Genomic DNA, 20002 nt, shown 5'->3' with positions numbered 1-20002 from the left:
GGGAGATTAAGGATGAAGTGGAAACAACTTTACTTTTTTTTGTAGCCTAAATATTGCCCTGAAGATCTAAATCCTTGTGAATCAGAAGTTTCTGCTGTAGGTAATTTTGAAAAGTTGAAGTTTTTCATTTCCTTTGAGGTTTTTTTATGGAGAAATATCATTTTGTGTAGCCATAAAACAAGTTACCATCACTTTCCTGTCACAATTTCTTCAGCACCTTCCACGTTCCTAGAATTTTATTTAGTAGGTGGGCAAGGATCTCCAGAATCTCCTCACTCCAAAAAAGGTTGATAAAGCAAAAAGGGCAAGCTTTTAAAAAATGAAATAACCCCTGCAAATTCTGTAATGGACTGAGACTGCTACTCAACAAATCCCCTGATTTTCCATGCCAGAGGCAGACATAATTTCCAAACCCCAGAATTCTCAGAGCTGCAGAGCATTTTAATCAGGGTGCAGACTAGACCGTGCAATTAAAAAGAAAGAAAAAAGAGTGGGTGGAAGTGTGTAATTCCTGCTGTTGTCTGGAATCAGCTGAATTGTCCTGGAGATGGGAATGCTCATCAGCAAGGATGTTTAGAATCTATAAAAGACATTGATTTGTGGTGCTGTTTGCAAGGTTCACATCCACCAGAACATCTGGAAAAATTAGGATATCAACAGTTCTTACACTGCAATTTTTACAATGAAGAGGGGGAAGCTGTCTGCACCAAGATAGGGAGAATTTTCTCCTTTTGTGTCCTTTCAGAATGGGAAAATAAAAGTTACTGAGGCTGGCACGTGCATGATGCACTCGAGAGAGCTGAGCAGGACAGAGAGTCCAGAAATCCTGGGCTGCAGCTCCAGGAAAAAATGAGGAGAAAACAAGGAAAAAATGAGGAAAAAATGAGGAAAAGTTTAGGAAAAAAATAGGTAAAAAACAAGTAAAAAAACTAGGAAAAAATGAGGATTTGGGTACCACTGACATCTTGATCCTGCAGAGCTCACCTGACAAGGAACACACAGATTCCCTAATGGGTGAAATAACGTTGGCAGATTTGTTCTTGCTGATTTTCACTTGGCACATTCAGCCAGTGTCACCTCCAGGAGGAGGACACAGGTGTGTGTCACCCACCCTGGGAGAGAATGGGAATTAGGAGAGAATTCCACCCAAGTTTTCTTCAGATATCCAGACCAGTTTCCTGCTCTCCAGAAAACTGTCATCTCCAGTTTTGCTGAAGAGGACAAAATGCTGAAGTGATATTATTCAAGCCCAAAACCACCTGTGCTGTTCTGTGAACGTTTGGGCTCTTTGCAGATTTGTAGGTGAGGGATGTAAGAGATTTTTGCCTTTTCTAAACCTGGTGTGGTTCCCTGGACAAAACTGCCTTCTCCAGAGGAGCACAGTGGTTTTTCCTGTCCTACTCCAAGGACCTGGCTCCCAACTCCTCCTAGGGAGGAATGAACTAATGAAAGGATGGCTCAGCTAAGCAGAGGGGCTGTCAGGTTGATCAGGATGAGGGCCAAGTTATGATTCTGTGTCACAGCCTCATCTCTTCATTTGGTGTCTGCTCTTTCCCCCTCAATGGGAATTCTCAGCTGCCAAGCATCAGACAAGCTGTAGAAACAGGATTTTTATTAACACATCACTGCAACATGCAGCAATTTAACTGCCTCCCCTCTTCTTCCTGATGAGACATCAAATCAAGGTCCCTTAAACTTTTAACTTCTTAAATATAAGGACTTTCCCCCTTTTAAAATTAACACTTCTGAGGTTTCAGTACTAGAAGGAGCAGAGCATTGTTTGTATTTCTGATCCCACTGAATATTATCTTTCCTGTTTCATTCTTGGAAAAGCAAAGCTCTGGGAAAGTAAATAAAAGCTCAGAGTGGTGATGAGAGCAGTAAAAGAGAACAAATGTAAGAGAATCCTTCAGAGTGGCCTCCCAGAAGTCTCCCAAATTTTGTTTTAGATTGAATGGGCTGCTGCAGGTGTCTTTCCCACTTGCTTCACTTTGCCCTGAGCTAAGTTAAAATTAGCTCCCAAGTGGTGTTTTTGACTTAGAAAGGATTTCAAGAAGAAAACTTCCACTGAAAACCAACGGAGGAAACGAACAAACAGCGTTTGTGCACAATTGTATGGAAAGTTCTGCTCTCGGCCTCGAATTCCTCAGAAGCTCAGCTACTTCTCCTGTGCTCCCATGCAGGACAGAATTCCTCTGCTCAGCTCAGGGAGGGAGTGAAATCCCACTGTAATCACTGATAAACTCAGAAGTCTCTCGTAATTTCTGCTCTGGAACATTGCTGTACTCACCCATCAAAGGGAATGGTTTTGCCCATTTCTCACTCTGCCAAGCATGGACCTTCAAAATCACCCTGATTGAACTCCCCCTTCCCCTGTACTTACCATTTCTCCTGTTTCCTCCTGGAATTCCTGAGCTTTTCCCTCAGGAGGTCCATCTGTCCTGCCAGACTGACTGACTGACAGCCCCCTGGCTGCTGCTCCATCATGTTCCTCTTGTATTTCAGCATCCTGGGAAATGCCTTTTCCCCACTTTATCCACAGCATTCTTTACCTTTGCCCTTCCTTTCACCTCCCCAGCTCTGCCTTTCCCAGCCCTTCCCAAACCTCTGCCCAGCACATCCCAATCCTTAGGGGTGAGCAGCAGAGCTGGGTGTGGGAATTTCTCCCCCAAACACCATGATCACTTTGCAATTACTGATATTTTATAATTGCTCTGGCTCCTTTAGAAATCCCCTCCCATTTCCCCTCCTAATTACAGAATTTCTCTTCTTTGGGTGGCCAATCTCAGTCTTGTACCCCAAATTTTAGCTATTCACCTTTCCCACTAATATTTACAGTCAGTCCCTGGGTGATAAGAGAAATTCATCCCAAGGAACTGACTACTGAAATGAAAATACATTGATATAAAAATGCAAGTTCACAGAGATATGAATTAAGGGACTGTAATTCATAGTGACCCATGTTTTTACTGGCATCTGCAAAAGGAATGTATTTGATTTTATAAATTACAGATGTCCTTTTTTTTCTGTGAAATCCTCTTAGTGGGAAACTCCAATATTTTAAATAGCTGAACTATATGCTGAACTAAAAACTGGCTGGGTTTAAATGAGATTTTAAATCTAGCACAGGCTGTAAATAGACTATTTATAAACAGGGAGCTTTGTGTATGTTTAAACTTTGTCAAATCTTCTGAGGGGGAAAAATGCCAGCCTGACATTCCTGTAGTCACTCATAGGATTTAAAATCTGTTGGTGTTGCCCAAAATATTCTTAAGATACATTTATATAAAATCAAAATATAAAACAGTTGTCATTAACTCTTGTACCAGGAAAGAAAATTGACTGTATTCTGTGAAAGCAAAAGAAAATACACTAAAAATCACCAGATAAAGCATCCACCTGGATCTCAGCTGCTCTGCCAGGGAGTGCCAGAGGGGCTCTGTTGCCACATCTTTGGCCAACAATATTTCTGCCTCTGTGGCAACAAACCCAAGGATTTTAACAAGGTCAGAACCTCTCCAAGTGATAGGCTGGTAAGGGCAAATGGTCCTGGTTTTAATGCCAAATCTGTTTGAATCTGCCTCAGTTTGTGACTATGCCTGAAAATTCTTCATTCAAGGAGTGTAGCAGCTTCTGAGTGTAACAACTTCTCTGCTGGAGTGGCCACAAAGATCTGACACCTCAAGGCTCCTTATTTTCACTTTTCCCACCAGTTCTGCTGCACTCCATGGCAGTACCTCCTAAAGGAAGCTGGTGTGTGAACTTGCAGTTGTAGAAGTACTTGAGAGCAGAAATTCAGTCCAAACCCAATCCCCCAGATCTTAATCCTGCCTAATCCTTTGGCAGGATCTATTGGAGATAATTTATTTCACAGTCATTCCAAGTAATTGTTTTAATGCAAGTGCATGGTAAACAATGGGAGAGTTTTTTGCTCGTGAAACTTTTAACTGATGTTGGGTAAGAGGGGGGTTCATCTGCACCCTATGGTGCACATTTTTATAAATAGCTCTCATTAAAAGAGATTTTTAGAGCCCACACATCACTCCTGCTCTGAAAATCAGATGGTTTGCAGTGAAGAACCAAACATCCAATGCCCTTCACACCAAAACATTCTACATTCAGTCATCATTAACACTTCACAGTCCTGGCACCAAGCAAATTCCTCTCACAAGGAACAGCTCAGGATACCAAGTGGATTTTTAACGTGGTTATACAATTTTTAAAATAGCAGTAAGCGAGCAGAAATAAATATTAAAGGGCCACTCAACCTGCAAGGTTACATTTTACCCCTCCAGAAATATCAACTCTTATTGGTTGGTCAGCTCTTCTCCCAATTAACGGAAAACATTGGCATGTTCTACTTAAAACTATGGTTGTTCAAAAAGATGGTAAACTTTAAAGAACCTTTCAGTGTACTTATTAAACATCTCTTCTCTGCTGTTGATGTGGCACTACAGTCAAAACCAGTCATTCATTTCTAAGGAAACATTTGTTCTGGAGTTCAATTATTGTGCATTGTTTACTCTGGGGTTATTTTCAAGCCTTTTGGCTGTGAGGAAGCTCAGAGACCTCCTAAATGTGAAAATCCCAGCACAAGCATTGCCAGCATTTTGATTGCCAGCAAACAATGCCAGTGAATCTTGTAAATGAACAAACAGAAGAATCATGGAAACGATTTGGGACTTCAAGCTAATCCCATTATTGGAACAAAATCTCCCTTTGTCACTCAGGAAGAATTTCTATAGCTCTCATCATAGTTTGAAAAGCTCAAAATTTATATTATTTATAAATAAATCCTTCCCAACTACTGCAAGGTGCAATGTTCTTTTAAATCCAAATATCCCTTTAAACACCCAACTTCTGTGTCTAATTCCTAGAAAACCCTTGAAAACCTAAAAGAAGGAAGGCAAAACTCTGTTCTTTGGTAATTAAGGAGATGTTCTGGGGAGGTTGGGGGACTGAGAAGAGTTTTGCTTCCTCTAAATCCCTTTCAGCTCAGGAGGGATCCACACAATGTGGGTGTGTTCCTGCTCTTCAGACTGATCCCTGTGCACCCTCAGATAAAATTCTTCCACCCAGACCTGTGGGAAACACCAGAGTGCAGCACTGCAGGTGACACGGACATGCAAAAAGGATTGCAGCTTCTCAAAAGTGAATGAAATCCTATTATTTTTCTAAGCAGGAATGCCCAGTGCCCTTGTGAATAATAGCTGGGGTTATGTTATGTTCTTATTTCCCCCGAAACAAACACAGATGTGGCAGAAGAGGATACACTGAGAAATAACAAATATGCTGGAGAAATAACAAATATTCTGGAGAAATAACAAGTGCTTGTTTATTTTGCTTTGTTGTTTTTGTTTAGCTTTGTTATTGTTATTATATTTCCAAAACCAATACTGAAGTGTGAGGATTCAGTATTGGTTTTATTCATCAGAATGGGTGTGATAAATAACCACAGAGCACCATTAACCTGTCATGTTTAGAATGGAAATGTGCCCATTTTTATCTGCCTCTCTGCCATCCTGCTTTCTCTGTAGAAATCCTTACCTATTCTTTGCAGCCACACTACTTTTTTTAAAAAGGTTATCAATAATAACAAAGTGTAATTCCTTAAAAACTGGAAAAGTTTTAAAGTTTTTCATGAATCAATTTGGATCCAGATTTCCCTAGCAAAACTCCACAATGTGCCAGGGAGCTCAAGCTTAACTCTGCATTTCCCTGGGGTAATTCAGCTCCTGGATGTGGAATGAGCCCCAAAATCAGGGAAGGGAGGAAAGCTCAGCTGAAATTCCTGCAGATCACTGCACAGCCTGAGAAATCTCATTGTCCTTAGCAGCCCTGTGCTTCCTCTCCCTGTTCCCAAGGTGTGTGCCCAGGTGTGAAGTGAAGCTTTTTCTGGAAGGTTCTTTTCTCCCATTTTGTGGAAGATGGGGAGGGGAAGGCATTGCAAAGTTGCTATTCTCTCATTTATTTTCTGATAGAACACATAATGCCTGCAATTGTTGTGTACTTCTGCTAAAAGCACTGCTGGAAATGCACAGTCTGCCCTCGTGCAGGGGTGGGTGAGGAGGATTTCCCTCCCAGCACTGATGTCCTGTTGGTTTTGCAGGTGATGGACTGTGCCATGCCCCTGATTGGGGAGCACCAGGCTGAAGACAGGCAGCACATCACTGAGTTAGTCGTAAGCAAAATGAACCAAATGCTGTCCAAAACTCCTATTCCATCTCCTCAGAGACCCACTGCCACTCAGCAGCCTCAGGTAGGATGAAATTAAATTTCAATTCAATTACAATACAGCATCTTGCTCTATCCATTTTAAGCACAAAGTTTTTTGGACACCTGTGGAAGCTCAAAGATTTGGGAACTTACCAACACAATTTATCAGTTTGTTATATTTCAAAGAGATTGTCTCCAGATAGAATCAAGAAGTGCAAGTATTGCTGTGTTTCTACCTGTGAGTTCAGGGAATTACCAGGCTCTGTACTGTTCCCTTTCAGTCCCATATATAAAATATCATGGAAATACTGAGAAGCACTGGCATAGAAAATGCTTGCCCTGAAGATGTCAAAAATAATACTGAATAATTCTTGTTCTTGTGAGAAATTAATGAGGTTATAATCTTTGTTTAATGTGCTGCAATTCATGAAAATGCCTTAGAAATCTAGGAAGCTCTTGAATGATGTTCAGCAGAGTAGAAGATTCAGTTAAAATAGAGCATCTTGGTCGATCATTTTAAGTACAAAGATTTCCTCCAAGAATTTGGAACCTCAAGGATTTGAGAGTTTACCAACACATTTTATCAGTTTTTTAGATTTCAAAAAGATTGTCTCCAGATAGAATCAAGAAGTGCAAGTATTGCTCTGTTTCTACCTGTGAGTTCAGGGAATTACCAGGCTCTGTACTGCTCCCTTTCAGTCCCATATATAAAATATCATGGAAATACTGAGAAGCACTGTCATAGAAAATGCTTGCCCTGAAGATGTCAAAAATAATATTGAATAATTCTTGTTCTTGTGAGAAATTAATGAGGTTATAATGATTTTTTAAATGTGCTGCAATTTATGAAAATACCTTAGAAATCTAGGAAGCTCCTGAAATATGTGGAGCACAGTAGAAGATTCAGTTAAAATAGAGCATCTTGGTCTATCGTTTTAAGTACAAAGTTTTCCTTCAAGAATTCAGACGCCTGTGGAACCTCAAGGATTTGAGAGCTTACCAACACAATTTATCAGTTTGTTATATTTCAAAAAGATTGTCTCCAGACAGAATCAAGAAGTGCAAGTATTGCTGTGTTTCTACCTGTGGGTCCAGGGAATTACCAGGCTTTGTACTGCTCCCTTTCAGTCCCATATATAAAATATCATGGAAATACTAAGGAGCACTGTCATAGATAAACCCTTTTACTGAGGATGTCAAAAATAATACTGAAGAATTCCTGTTCTTGTGAGAAATTACTGAGGTTATAATAATCTTTGTTTAATGTGCTGCAATTCATGAAAATGCCTTAGAAATCTAGGAAGCTCTTGAAATATGTTCAGCACAGTAGAAGATTCAGTTAAAATAGAGCATCTTGGTCGATCATTTGAAGGACAAAATTTTTTGGACACCTGTGGAACCTCAAGGATTTGGGAATTTTTCAACACATTTTATCAGTTTGTTAGATTTCAAAGAGATTGTCTCCAGATAGAATCAAGAAGTGCAAGTATTGCTGTGTTTCTACCTGTGAGTTCAGGGAACTACTGGGCTTTGTACCGCTTCATTTCAGTCCCACATATAAAATAGCATGGAAATACTAAGGAGCACTGTCATAGATAAACCCTTTTACTGAGGATGTCAAAAATAATATTGAATAATTCTTGTTCTTGTGAGAAATTAATGAGGTTATAATAATCTTTGTTTAATGTGCTGCAATTCATGAAAATGCCTTAGAAATCTAGGAAGCTCTTGAATTATGTTCAGCACAGTAGAAGATTCAGTTAAAATAGAGCATCTTGGTCCATCATTTTAAGTACAAAGATTTCCTCCAAGAATTTGGAACCTCAAGGATTTGAGAGCTTACCAACACATTTTATCAGTTTGGTAGATTTCAAAGAGATTGTCTCCAGATAGAATCAAGAAGTGCAAGTATTGCTCTGTTTCTACCTGTGAGTTCAGGGAACTACCAGGCTCTGTACCGCTTCATTTCAGTCCCATATATAAAATATCATGGAAATACTAAGGAGCACTGTCATAGAAAATGCTTGCCCTGAAGATGTCAAAACTAATACTGAATAATTCTTTTCTTGTGAGAAATTAATGAGGTTATAATCTTTTTTTTTAAATGTGCTGCAATTCATGAGAATACCTTAGAAATCTAGGAAGCTCCTGAAATCTGTTCAGCACAGTAGAAGACATGGGCCAAAGGTTGCAAATAAATGCACATTTCACTTCTTTTATTTGCATGGCCTGACAGTTAAAGTGTGTGGAGGAAGAATTTCTGCCCCTGGTCCAGCTGGCTCCCAGGAACCACCTTTGTGTTTCCATTTCCATTTCCATGCTTTAAAAACATGGGGTTTATTGGAGTGATCCTTTTAATAACTTTGGGGAGTGTGGTGGTTTTGTAAAAGAGCAGAAAATTTGGGAGAGGTGTGGATTTGCTCGGTGGGTAAGGAATTGGGTGGGATTAAATAGAAGCCAGTAACAAATGCTGACCTGGGGGTTTTGTACTTAAAAAAGGTCACTAAATCCCTTTTTTTGCCAGGACTGAGGGGCAGGGGGATGGCTTTAGGCAGAAAGATATTTAGATTAGACATCAGTTCTTTGGAATGAGGGTGGTGAGGAACTAGAAAAGTTTGTGCAGAGAAGCTGTGGGGGAAATGGAACTAAATCCGCCCTGCCCATGACCTGTGAAGGGTTTTGGTGCTGCCCTGAACCTCCTCACTCCACAGGCATCAGCTGAAGACCAGAACCAGCCAAACTGTAAGCCAGGAATTACCAAGCCTAAATAGCTAAATACCAAGCCTAAATCAAGGATCTATTTTTGCTCCCAGCAGGCTCCACACCAGGTAAACAATTTGAGAACAGTTTTGTGGCCTACCTCAGACAGACCAGTTCTTGAGGCAGAGTGACTAATTTGTTCTTCAAATACCTCATCATGCTTTAAGATATAAAAATACCCCATCCCACATGAAAAAATAAGTGGTGTGGCTTCTATTTATGCTGCAGCCACTTGAAACTAAGCACAAAATTGTTTCAGCCACAGAACCACATACAATGGAGAAGTTTCCATCCAACATGACTCAAGTCCATTGTAAAAAGGGCACTGAGAGGGAAAGAAGGGGAAAAAATAAATCACCTTTTGCCAAAATAGTTCCTTTTAGGAGCAACAGGTATTAAAATGAAGCAGAGGCAAATTTAGAGTTATCCACTCAATACAAGGCAACACAAATCAAAATTTAAAGTAGCAACAGACATGCCTGTTACATGAATAGATTCACATTTGATATTTCACATTTTGGGGGAAAATGTAAGGTCTTGGGTAGGCTGTCCTGGATTTCAGAGCAGCCAGGGGAGGAGCAGGGTTCACTGTTACTGCTGTCATCCAAAGGAGCTGGCTGTTGGTTGGATGCAAATAAAATTCCCAATCACCCCCAAAGAAAAACTGCCACCTGAGTCCAGAATGAAAGCAGGATCCAAGGAGCTTCTTTAGAAGGGTCTTAAATTCCTCAGTCATTGCTGTCACTCAGCATGTCCATGGGAAGGGGTTTTTGCTCTAAAACCAGACTTTGGGGTGAATGCAGAGACAATATTCTGGGATGGTGGAATTCTGGTTGGCTCTTTTTAGTTTAGGTTATTCCTGAAGGATTCAGCCCTTACTGACGGCAACAAGATGTTATTCCACATTAATCTTCTTTTCCTTAGCCTACCCTTACATTATGGATTGCACAAAAAAAATGCTGTGAAAACCAGGGATATTCCTTCAGAATATTTGCCATATCTGTTAGTGCTCCTCTCAGTTAATCAGACTCTTAAAATTGGCCTTGTTCTACCAGTTTATGGTAGGAAAAGGGGACCTGATTTTCTGCTGAAGATTCCATTTGCAAATCTTCCCAGTTTTAGGGGAAAATCATGAAACACATTTGTAGAACTTAAAGCAGATAACTCCTCATGCACAGACAGCCCTTTTTTAGCTGGGTTTTGCTAAGAGTAAAATCAGCCTGTTAAAACAAAGCTGCCCCTTTCACTTTTGAACAGTCTTTCCTAATGTAAGAAATTATTTCCCATTCTTGAGGAACAGCCAGTTCATCTGCAGGGCAGGGGACACTGCCCATTTCTATGGGTGACACAAAATGCAAAGCCACTAATTTATCCCAAATCAACTCTGTGCACATGTAGAAACCAAAATACTGGAGATATCAAAGAGTAACTGCTGAGTTTTGCTGCTTCTGCTTTTAAATGAGCAGCCTGTGCTCAATAATGCAGCTCCAGGTGTGCCAGGTTCTGAATTTCTTTATTATCTGGGGGTTTCAGAAGTGTTTCTATTTTAATCCAGACTGGGTGACTGTACATAAAAACATGCTTCAATTTCTAAATGCCCACAGTGATCAGCCCCACTCCAATTAAGCATCCATCAGGAAACAAATCAATGATTGGGAAAATCAGCCTTTGTTTGGCACTGGGCAGCCAAGTCCTGTGGGGATGGTTGGCCCTGCAGTGCTCTGGCAAAGCTCTCCTGTCACAGTGCCAGTGGGAGCAAATTCCAGAGGGAAACCTCACAGGGCAGGCCTGGGATTGTTAACCCATTAAACCTGAGATATCTGAATGGGGAGACTTCTTCAATACAGGTTTTCTATGTTATTTGTTTATTTATCTGCAAACTCTTGCCCAGACTCTGCAGCAAGTTCTGCTGGTGCACAAAGGGCAGAGAAGTTGGGCAGGAGGAGATTTGGACTCTCAGAAATTCTACCTGTTGTGGTAAAAAAAAAAAAAAACATCAAAATGAAGCTGTTTCTATTTTTCAAATCATGATCATTTGTTTTACCCCACACCATGCTGAAAATGGAACTTTATCTAGGAATATGAATTGAAAAGTTTTCCATTAACAAACCTGCTCCATTTGCAGGCAACAAAATTGTGGATTTTCCATATTTTCTCACCTCTTTGACTACTTTTGACAGATCTTTAGAGAACCCTCTTTCAAATTTTCCCTAAAAATCAAGAAAATAGCTTAAACCACCCCGTGACTCTGCTCTGGATTTGCAGGATCTGGCTGGTTCCTTGACCATTACATTTGTGGATAAAAAAATAAAAATGGTCAAACTCAGAGCTGCCTGTCAGGTCCTGAGGTGAATTGTGCTGGAGGAAATTCTGCAAAGAAATTGGCATTGTCATTGAGAATCCCCATAAATGCAAATGTTTATGGGTGTGTGAGCAGCTGAAGCTGAGGGAAATCCTGGTAGGGAAATGTCCATTCAGTCCTGTTGCATTACCCATGAAAGAAGAAGGGATTTATTTCCTTCATGGAAGGGAAGAAGGAAGGAATTTGTGCTCCAGAGGCACAATGTCCATGGCCTGATGACATCAAAGAGAGCAGAGCATTCCCAGCTACATCCTGGTTCTGTGTGCTGTCAAAGGAAGGAGTGGCCCAGTGCTAATAAACCAATTATAATCTGTGTATTCTCCATTCCCTGACCCTTTCCATGCTGGAGTTTATCCAGTTTGATTGTTCCATGTGCAGAGAGAAAATTGAACCACACGTGGACATAGTGTAAATAACAAAATGTGAATTCCAGAGAGAAAATCAATCCATCAGCAAACTCCCTGTTCCTGGATGTCCATAGGATCAGCCACAGCTCTTTCACTTCCATCTCTTGGATTTAGTGGGATTTTGAAAGGAAAATACTTATGATGAGCAGCAATTTACTTCCAGTCACTGCAGTTTTTATGATGACCAGAAAATGCAGTTATTTGGTTTGATCTTAGCTGAAGGGACCACATTTTATTGGGAATGATCCCCTCATGGAGTTATTTGGAAATGGAGTCCAAAAGGACTTTTGGTCCATAAAAATCCTTTTAAATCATAGTCCTTGGTAAGATAAATTACATTTCTTATTAAAATATTTACAGGGTTCTTGTGGATGCCTTCCTAAACATATTGGTAGAGAATCTAAACCATTGGCATCAAAACTCACAAAGAGCAAAGAAAAATATTGCTGGGGCACAGAAATCACACAGCCTGAAATGCAGCACGTTCCAAAGGTTATTTCAGTCAAAAGCCATTCTGAAAACTGTCGGGTTTGCTGGAGGTGGTGCCCCCTCACTGCAGTATTTTGGTTATTTGCATCCCAGCGACACCTTGTGGCTTCTCTTCTGCAATATGTGACTTGGGGAATAAATAGAATAAATCTATTCTTTATTATTACACTGTATTACGTCCTATTCCATAAGCTCTATCACATTAAAATCTATTTTTCTGTATATTTTACAACGCAAAAATGCTCCATACTCGAAAATTTTTCATCATGTTACTGTGATGCATTTCTTTCTTATTTTTTATTATTCTTTTAATATGGAATATATTTTATTTGGCTACATTAATGTGCACATAAATAACTGTATATATATATATTTGTGTGTGTGTGTGTGTGTATATACACACACACAAATGTTTATCCTTGTGTGCTTATTTTGATCAAAAGGGGGTTTTAAACTCTTAGTTTTTATGTTAGTGAAAATAAAAGAACAGCTGTTACTCCTTTAGGTCCCAATATAAACACAGGGAATTAAGAAAAGCTGCAGAAAATAAACAAGTAGGAGCCTGAGCTCACCACAGCCTTGTAAAAGGCCACATTTAGGGCACAGTAAAATTTATTTATCACAAGTACAAAGTGATGGAAGGGGTTTTTTTTCCTACACTGAGGTTATTTGTCCACCTTTGAACACGACCCCAGCTGGGGCAGGTTCTGCATGAGAGGGACAGGGGCCCAAGAGAGGCAGGACCCAGCTGGAGCTGCTGCATGAGGGATGGTCATGGATCCAAAACAGTCCCTGTTTCATTAACAAAGTTTGATTTATTTTAAGCATTTGAACTCCACATGCAGGTATTGAAATGTATCAAAACCACAAAGTTCATGCTGGAAAATAAACCTTGAACCCTTGAATATTGATAAGGACACAACACATAAAGAACTGAGCAGGAATTTTACTGATGGTGAAAGTGGAAATAATTGGTTTCAAATCCTTCCTGAGCCCCTGCACCAGCAGATGGAGTGAGAGCCAAGGGAGCTGCTCAGAGCTGGGTTTGAGTCTCAGGTAAATAACTGGGGATAAATCTGTACAAACTCTGGGATTTTACCTGTGATTGTATCCATAAAAGGAGGGTGATTTAATCAGAACACTGATAAGGGGTATCCTGCTCAGCTTGGTTCAACTTGCCAAGAAATAACCAAGGGTGCCCTTCTGAAGGGATCTGATGGCCTTAAGATTATAGAAAAATACACTAAGGGTCATCTATGAAAGGCTTTGGGTTATTTGGTCAAAATTTCCACTGACATTAACAGAAATTTGACCAAATTAAATGAAGTTTTCTGGGTGTACCCTGATTTTTTTTTTTTAATTTCTGAGTACTCTATATTGAATGCCTATCACCAGCAGTATACCTGGAAAAATAAATGATTTCTGCAGAAAAGCCAACAAAGCTTGGTAAGATAAAAATTTGCCCACAAAGCTTGGTTAGAAGAGAATCCCAAAGGAAAAAGCCCCTGACAGGGTCAGGCTTCAGGCCCAGGAGGATTTGGATGATCTCAGTTGTCTGTAGGATCCAGTGCTTCAGCATTAGTGCTGATTTTTTAATTCAGAAAGCCACAAAGCACTGATAAAACTGAAAAACAAAACAATTATTATACTTAACCAATACTTTTCCACATTTCTGTTAAACATAACAACATGAACATTCTCTTTTTGTCTTCATTGACACAACAAAGTGATGATTTTCCTAACTTTTTATTACCTCCTACCAGATGATCTCCTGATCATCTCCCAATCTTCCAGTGGTGTTGGGAATTCTGACACTCCGTGGTCCCTCCCCTCAAGAAAAAGAAAATATTTGGGATTTAAAATAACCCTGAGCCCACCAGGATGGAGGGGCCTGTCTGTTCTTGGTAGACTTCTGTGAGAAGCAGCTTTTTGGTCCCATAGGAGTTCTTTTGGAAAGTGCAGGAATTCTCCTCATTCCATTCCAGAGCAAAGCCCATCCTTTTCCAAGAGAGAGCCAGGGCAGCAGTGAGCCCATGGCCCCAGGGCAGGGAAAAGCTGCCCCAGACACAAACAGGGCAGCCCAGGCTGGACCCCTCTGTTCTGTCCTGGTGCTGTCATTACTATCATAGACAACATCCTTTGTTGGGTATTTTATAATTATTTTATCTTATTTTTCATCTATTTTTACTCTCTGATTGTTTATTTAAGCTGAACCTCACAAAATTCCTTTTTTTTTGGAGGCTTTTCCTTGCTCTCCCTTCCTTTCCCCAACATGGTGGGTGTGTTTCCTCTCTACTTTTTTTTTTTATTATTATTATTCCCTGTCTCCACTTGACTTTTTTGTTTGATTTCTCTGACCTTTAAATCATACCCAGTTAAGCAGAGGGGGTTGGCTTTTCTCCATGTTTAACTTGCAGGAATTCTGCCCCTCTCCCCAGAAATCCCTGCCATGGTTTATTTTCACTAAAGACCATGTGTGTCAAAATCTTTAAACAAGGAGAAGCACCAAGAGAAATTATGGAAGAATCCAAAGCCAGAGCAGCTCATTTTCAACTTTTCTTGATTTTTCCATAGAAAAAAAAAAAAAAATAATAAGCAACCCTCACACACAGCCACACTTCCAGCTCTGGAATGTGGGGATGGACTTGTGGAGCTGCCAGCAGAGCAAACTTGTGTTCAGCTGCTTCAAAATCCCCCTCCATCACCTTTCAGCTTCTAACAGAGACTTGTCAGAGCTCAGAGCAGCCCTAAAGCTGCTGTGTGTGTTTGAGGGCAGCAGCAGCACCATGAGGAGCAAGCAGAGGAGCTGTGGATGGTTGTTGGGTCTGGTTCTCACCAGAGCCCTGAAATTCACTTTTATTTGGGGACAGCTCAGGTGTCTCTCCCAGTGCCTTTTTTCTGTGCCCCCTCCCACTCCACTGTGATCCTAAAACACAAAATGGGGGTTCTCAGACTGGGCTTGAGGCTGCTCCAGCATCTTTTTTCCAAATTCTCTCATTTCCAAGGATAAACTTCAGCTCTGGGTGGATCCAGTACCGATGGATCTCTGCAAGGTGAACTTGTGCAGCCTTTAAGCTCCTCCTGTTCATGCAAGGATCTCTTGCCATCCCACATTTCAAAACAGCCATAAAAATAACCTTCTGTTTGTTAAAACTGGAGGAGCAGACACATCACAGCATCACCCACAATCCCTGGGCTCAGGGATCAAAACTTCCTCACAGTTCCAGCCCTCAGCACAGGATTTTGGCACTTCCAGCCCCACCTGACCCACTGAGAATGGGGAGATTCCTCTGTATGCTGGGAAAGGTGAGACAAATCCACCTTGCCAGTCACAGGATGTCCTCCTGCATCTCCTGGAGCCTTTTCCCTGCTTTTCCATGTTTTGGAGCTCTTGCCCTGCTGCGAGCTCCCTTCACACCCACTGTCAGCACACGGGGGAGCTCGCTGCCATCCCAAATTCCCTCCCTGTTTTTGGCTTCTCCTGGAAACAGCTGCCTAAAAGCTGCTGTGCCACTGCGTGGCTTCACTGCCCCCTGCTCCAAAAGCACAAGGGGAAATCGGATTTCTTCAAGCAGCAAAAGAGCTGAAGATGAAATTCCAAAAGCATCCTCGTCCATTGCAATTATCGCCTGGTTCTGGAAGGAAGCAGAAAGCTTCCTTAGCTGATGGCACTTCAGAAATGCATTTTCCCTGAGAAGCTTCTTTAGAAAGCTCATCAAACTGAGAGATGGGGTGGTTTTTTGTGCAGCAGGATAACAGAAAATAGGGCTGGAAGGGACAGTGGGAGCGGAGCTGTTCCAGTATCTCAGGGAAAACGCTGAGTGTCCATGAGAGCAGCACTGAGCTCCTGCTGGGTGCTCACCTGCCCTGAGCCACCTGCCCTGCTGGGAGCATCCCTGCCCAGGTGGAGCAAAAAAATATTCTTTAGGAAAAAAAAAAAGGTCCTGAAAGTCCCTTCCAACCTAAAGCATAAAAATCTATGATTTTATGATTTTTAAGACTGATTCAAGAAGGAAGCTGTTGTCTGGGAAGTAATTCGTTATCTAGTAATGGAAAACAGTCTGTAAAAACAAAGTTAGAATACTCTTTAATGTTTGGGGGTTTTTTAATCCCTTTTCAATGCATTTTTTAAATACTATTTCAAGTAAAAGTCTCACTGTTAACTTGTTTTCTGCTCTGAGCAGGCATTTCCTACCCACTCAGGGGAAGCCCCTTGACAGGTTTTGCAGAGGTTCTTTGGAAACTTGGTTGGGCAACAGCAAAAGCTGCTCAAAGTTTGGGAATTCTTTATCATAACTTCAACATGAAGCAACCCCAGGCTAGCCTCATTTTTGCTGAGTGTGTTTTGCACACAGATTCCCTCAGTGCAGAAGGGCAAGGCTGGACAGGGCATTCCAAAATTGTGTAAAAATCAGGAGAGAACTCTCCTCTTGCTGTCCCCCTTGCACAGGCAGCAGGAAGGTGGATTTTTAAAATCTCATCTCTCCATTGTAGCTGTTTCTCTCAGTCCACAGGGAATATAAAAAACAGCAAAATCTTTATTGTGGGAAATGGATTTGTAGAGAGTTTTCAGGGCTTGACACAGTATATATTTATATGTAAACTTTGAGATAAGAAATGTTGACTTAGAAATGCTCTAAAATAGGACAGATTTGAAAGAGAAATAGATTTAGAAAAACAGTTTGAAAGGATGGTTTTGTAAATAAGACTAGATATTTTAGAGAAATAAAACTATGAAAGATGCATTGTAGTAAGACCTATGAGGAGTAATTTTAGATTATTAACTTTAAAGTATCTACAGCAAAAAGCTAACAAACTGAGAAACACTGATAGTGTTTTGTAATTAGGAAATAGCTTCTAATTATAATAGTGTTAATTATAACATCTGTATTGTCTCACCCTTCTCATGAGACTGAAAATGGAATAAAAGTTTTTAAAACACCTCTCAGTTACCCCATCTCTGGGTAGAACAAAGCCTAACCCAACATTTCAGGTGCTGCTCAGTGGCCCAGAGTGGGGCAGCTGCACCTCCTGGGCAGAGCCTCCTGCTCCAGGGGAAGCTCTGAGCCAGGAAAAGCCCCAGCCCCGCTCACTGCACGCTGAAGGGACAAAGCAGGAGGCTACAAGTCACTGAGAAATTCTGTATTTTTGGAGGTTCCACTTCAGGATTTCACTGCTTTGCTAAATTACACAGCACGGGCTTATTTGCAGCCCAGTTTTATTCAATTTCTGCACATTTCGTCTTGGTTTGCTTTGGCCTTTGGCTTGAAACTGCCCCCAGTTTCTGTTCATAAAACCCCTTTATTTTACTAAACTAGGCAGATAGGTTCTTCCAAAGGCTGCACTGAGTTGTGAGGAGATTCTGAGGTTTTCATGGCACAAATCATTCCCATTAGATTTCAGTTACTGAGTCAGCTCTGCCTTTGTGACAGATTTATTTCTTATTATAGAAGAAATCATAATTAAAATTATAGTTTATATTTTATAATAATATAGTTATATTAATATTGTATTATTGACATAATTATAATATCTTTATATATAATATAAAATATATGATATAATATAATATAATTAATATAATATAATATGCAAATAATATGGTATTGTATATTATATATTATATAAATACTATAATATGATATAATAGATATTATTTTTAGTAATTATATTATTATTAAAATTATTATGAATTTTATTTAGCTCCACCGATCAATGTCATTCTTTCTTTAGGATATTTTGGCCCCACAGTCTTCCAGCCCTGCATCATCTACAGGTTTTAGTAGCACACACCTATTTTTTTGTGCCAACCTAATTAATTAATAATCTACTTGAGTTCTGCATCCCACTAATGTCCTTCCCAGTATTTTTTGTTCAATAACTGCTTCTTTCCTCAGCAGACAATTCCTTAGCTCAAAGCAATATTAGTGCTTTACCTTCTCCAGTAACTTGGCTATTCCCAATTTTACAGACCTGGTTTTGCATTCTGTATTTCATGAGTCAGCTGGTTTTCATTTCTGAGATGAAGAACGTTGCATTTTTACCTGCATCTCATTTTTAGCTTTTATCCCACCTGCCATCTTGCCCTTCCTCCTGTGTTTATCATCATCTATAACACTTCAAACACTCATTTACAGTTTACTCTCCACTTAAACTCTCTCAATGACCTCTCTCCTCAGCAAAAACATTTTTTCTTAGTTCTCTTTTTACTTAAATGTTTTACTATTTATTCCTGTTCCTTTACGAGCTCTAACTCAGCTCATATTTTGGCAGCTCTCAATTGATCCCTCTCTCCTTCTTGACCTGAAAAACATGGCTTTCCCCTCAAATATTGAAATACCTATGAAAAGCTCCTGTCCTTGCATTGCAAAGAAAACCAAACGAGACCCAAAAACAACTCTACGTGCTCCAAGTACAGTTCACAAAGGCTTCAACCTCAGCCAAATCCAAATCAATTTTTGCTGGGACTCTGTTTAGCATCTCTTTTGCCCAAGGGCTATTTCCCTGCCAAGTTGCTGCTTTTGCTCCCACCCATTTCAACATTCTTCAGACTGTTCGAAATTCAAGTGTCTGTGAATCCAATCTGCATTTATATAAAGGTAGAAAAAGAGGTAATGCCTTGATCAAACCCTGATGCAACTTATTTGAAGAATAAAAAGCTTTTTCTACCGGTTCTACCCCTAAAACTCCAAAGAGACAGTTTCAGGTAAGTGTGGAAAGGAAGGAAGTGCCACAGGGACATCTAGAGACATTTACATTCTAGATAATTAGTGAGGTTTGTGCTCTGGCTGTAATTAGCCAATATTCCCAAAAGTCATTATGCAGCCAAATCCTCACTTGTTCTACCCAGGGCTGAGAAATCCCTGGAGTGGATTTGCAGCATTCATGGAGGCTTCCCCAAGTGAAGCTGGATTTTTGGGGGGCAGTTGTATAAACAGCAAACCCCTGTGAGCAGGAGAGCCCCTTCAGGCACCCCACAGATTGCTCCTGTCAACAGCAAAACCCCTCCTCCCTGGGAATTTGGGTGGATGTGGAAATTGTGTTCCACAAGGTGAAAACCAAAGGGGCTCCTCCTGCCATCAGCCACCACACCTCACTCAGGTAATCCTAAACCATCCCAGGCACTCTTCTGTACCACTGAGTCTGCTCTAAACCATCCCAGGCACACTCCTGAACCACTGAGTCTGCTCTAAACCATCCCAGGACACTCCTGTACCACTGAGTCTGCTCTAAACCATCCCAGGCACACTCCTGTACCACTGAGTCTGCTCTAAACCATCCCAGAGACACTCCTGTACCACTGAGTCTGCTCTAAACCATCCCAGAGACACTCCTGTACCACTGAGTCTGCCCTAAACCATCCCAGGCACACTCCTGTACCACTGAGTCTGCCCTAAACCATCCCAGGCACACTCCTGTACCACTGAGTCTGCTCTAAACCATCCCAGGACACTCCTGTACCACTGATTCTGCCCTAAACAATCGCAGGCACTCCTGTACCACTGAGTCTGCTCTTCAGCTCCTAAACCATCCCAGAGACACTCCTGAACCACTGATTCTGCCCTAAACCATCCCAAAAACACTCTTGTATCACTGATTCTGCCCCAAACCATCCCAAAGACACTCCTGTGCTACTGATTCTGCTCTTTAGCTCCTAAGCCATCCCAAAAACACTCCTGTACCACTGAGTCTGCCCCAAACCATCCCAAAGATTCTCCTGTACCACTGATTCCTCTCTTTAGCTCCTAAGCCATCCCAAAAACACTCC

General features: G+C 40.8%; 1 protein-coding gene across 1 annotated transcript in view; it reads left to right on the top strand.

The window, feature by feature from the left end:
* SYN2 (synapsin II) overlaps positions 1–20002 on the top strand; it is a 184610-nt gene that overhangs the window by 151991 nt on the left and 12617 nt on the right. Inside the window, exon 10 of the mRNA XM_036404701.2 lies at positions 6110–6259. Within this exon, the coding sequence (XP_036260594.1) occupies positions 6110–6259 (150 nt within the window). The remainder of the gene's footprint in view (positions 1–6109; positions 6260–20002) is intronic.

This window comes from Molothrus ater, chromosome 11, assembly GCF_012460135.2.
Source record: "Molothrus ater isolate BHLD 08-10-18 breed brown headed cowbird chromosome 11, BPBGC_Mater_1.1, whole genome shotgun sequence".
Classification (NCBI taxonomy): Eukaryota; Metazoa; Chordata; class Aves; order Passeriformes; family Icteridae; genus Molothrus; species Molothrus ater.
This window is presented reverse-complemented; position numbering and strand designations above follow the sequence as displayed.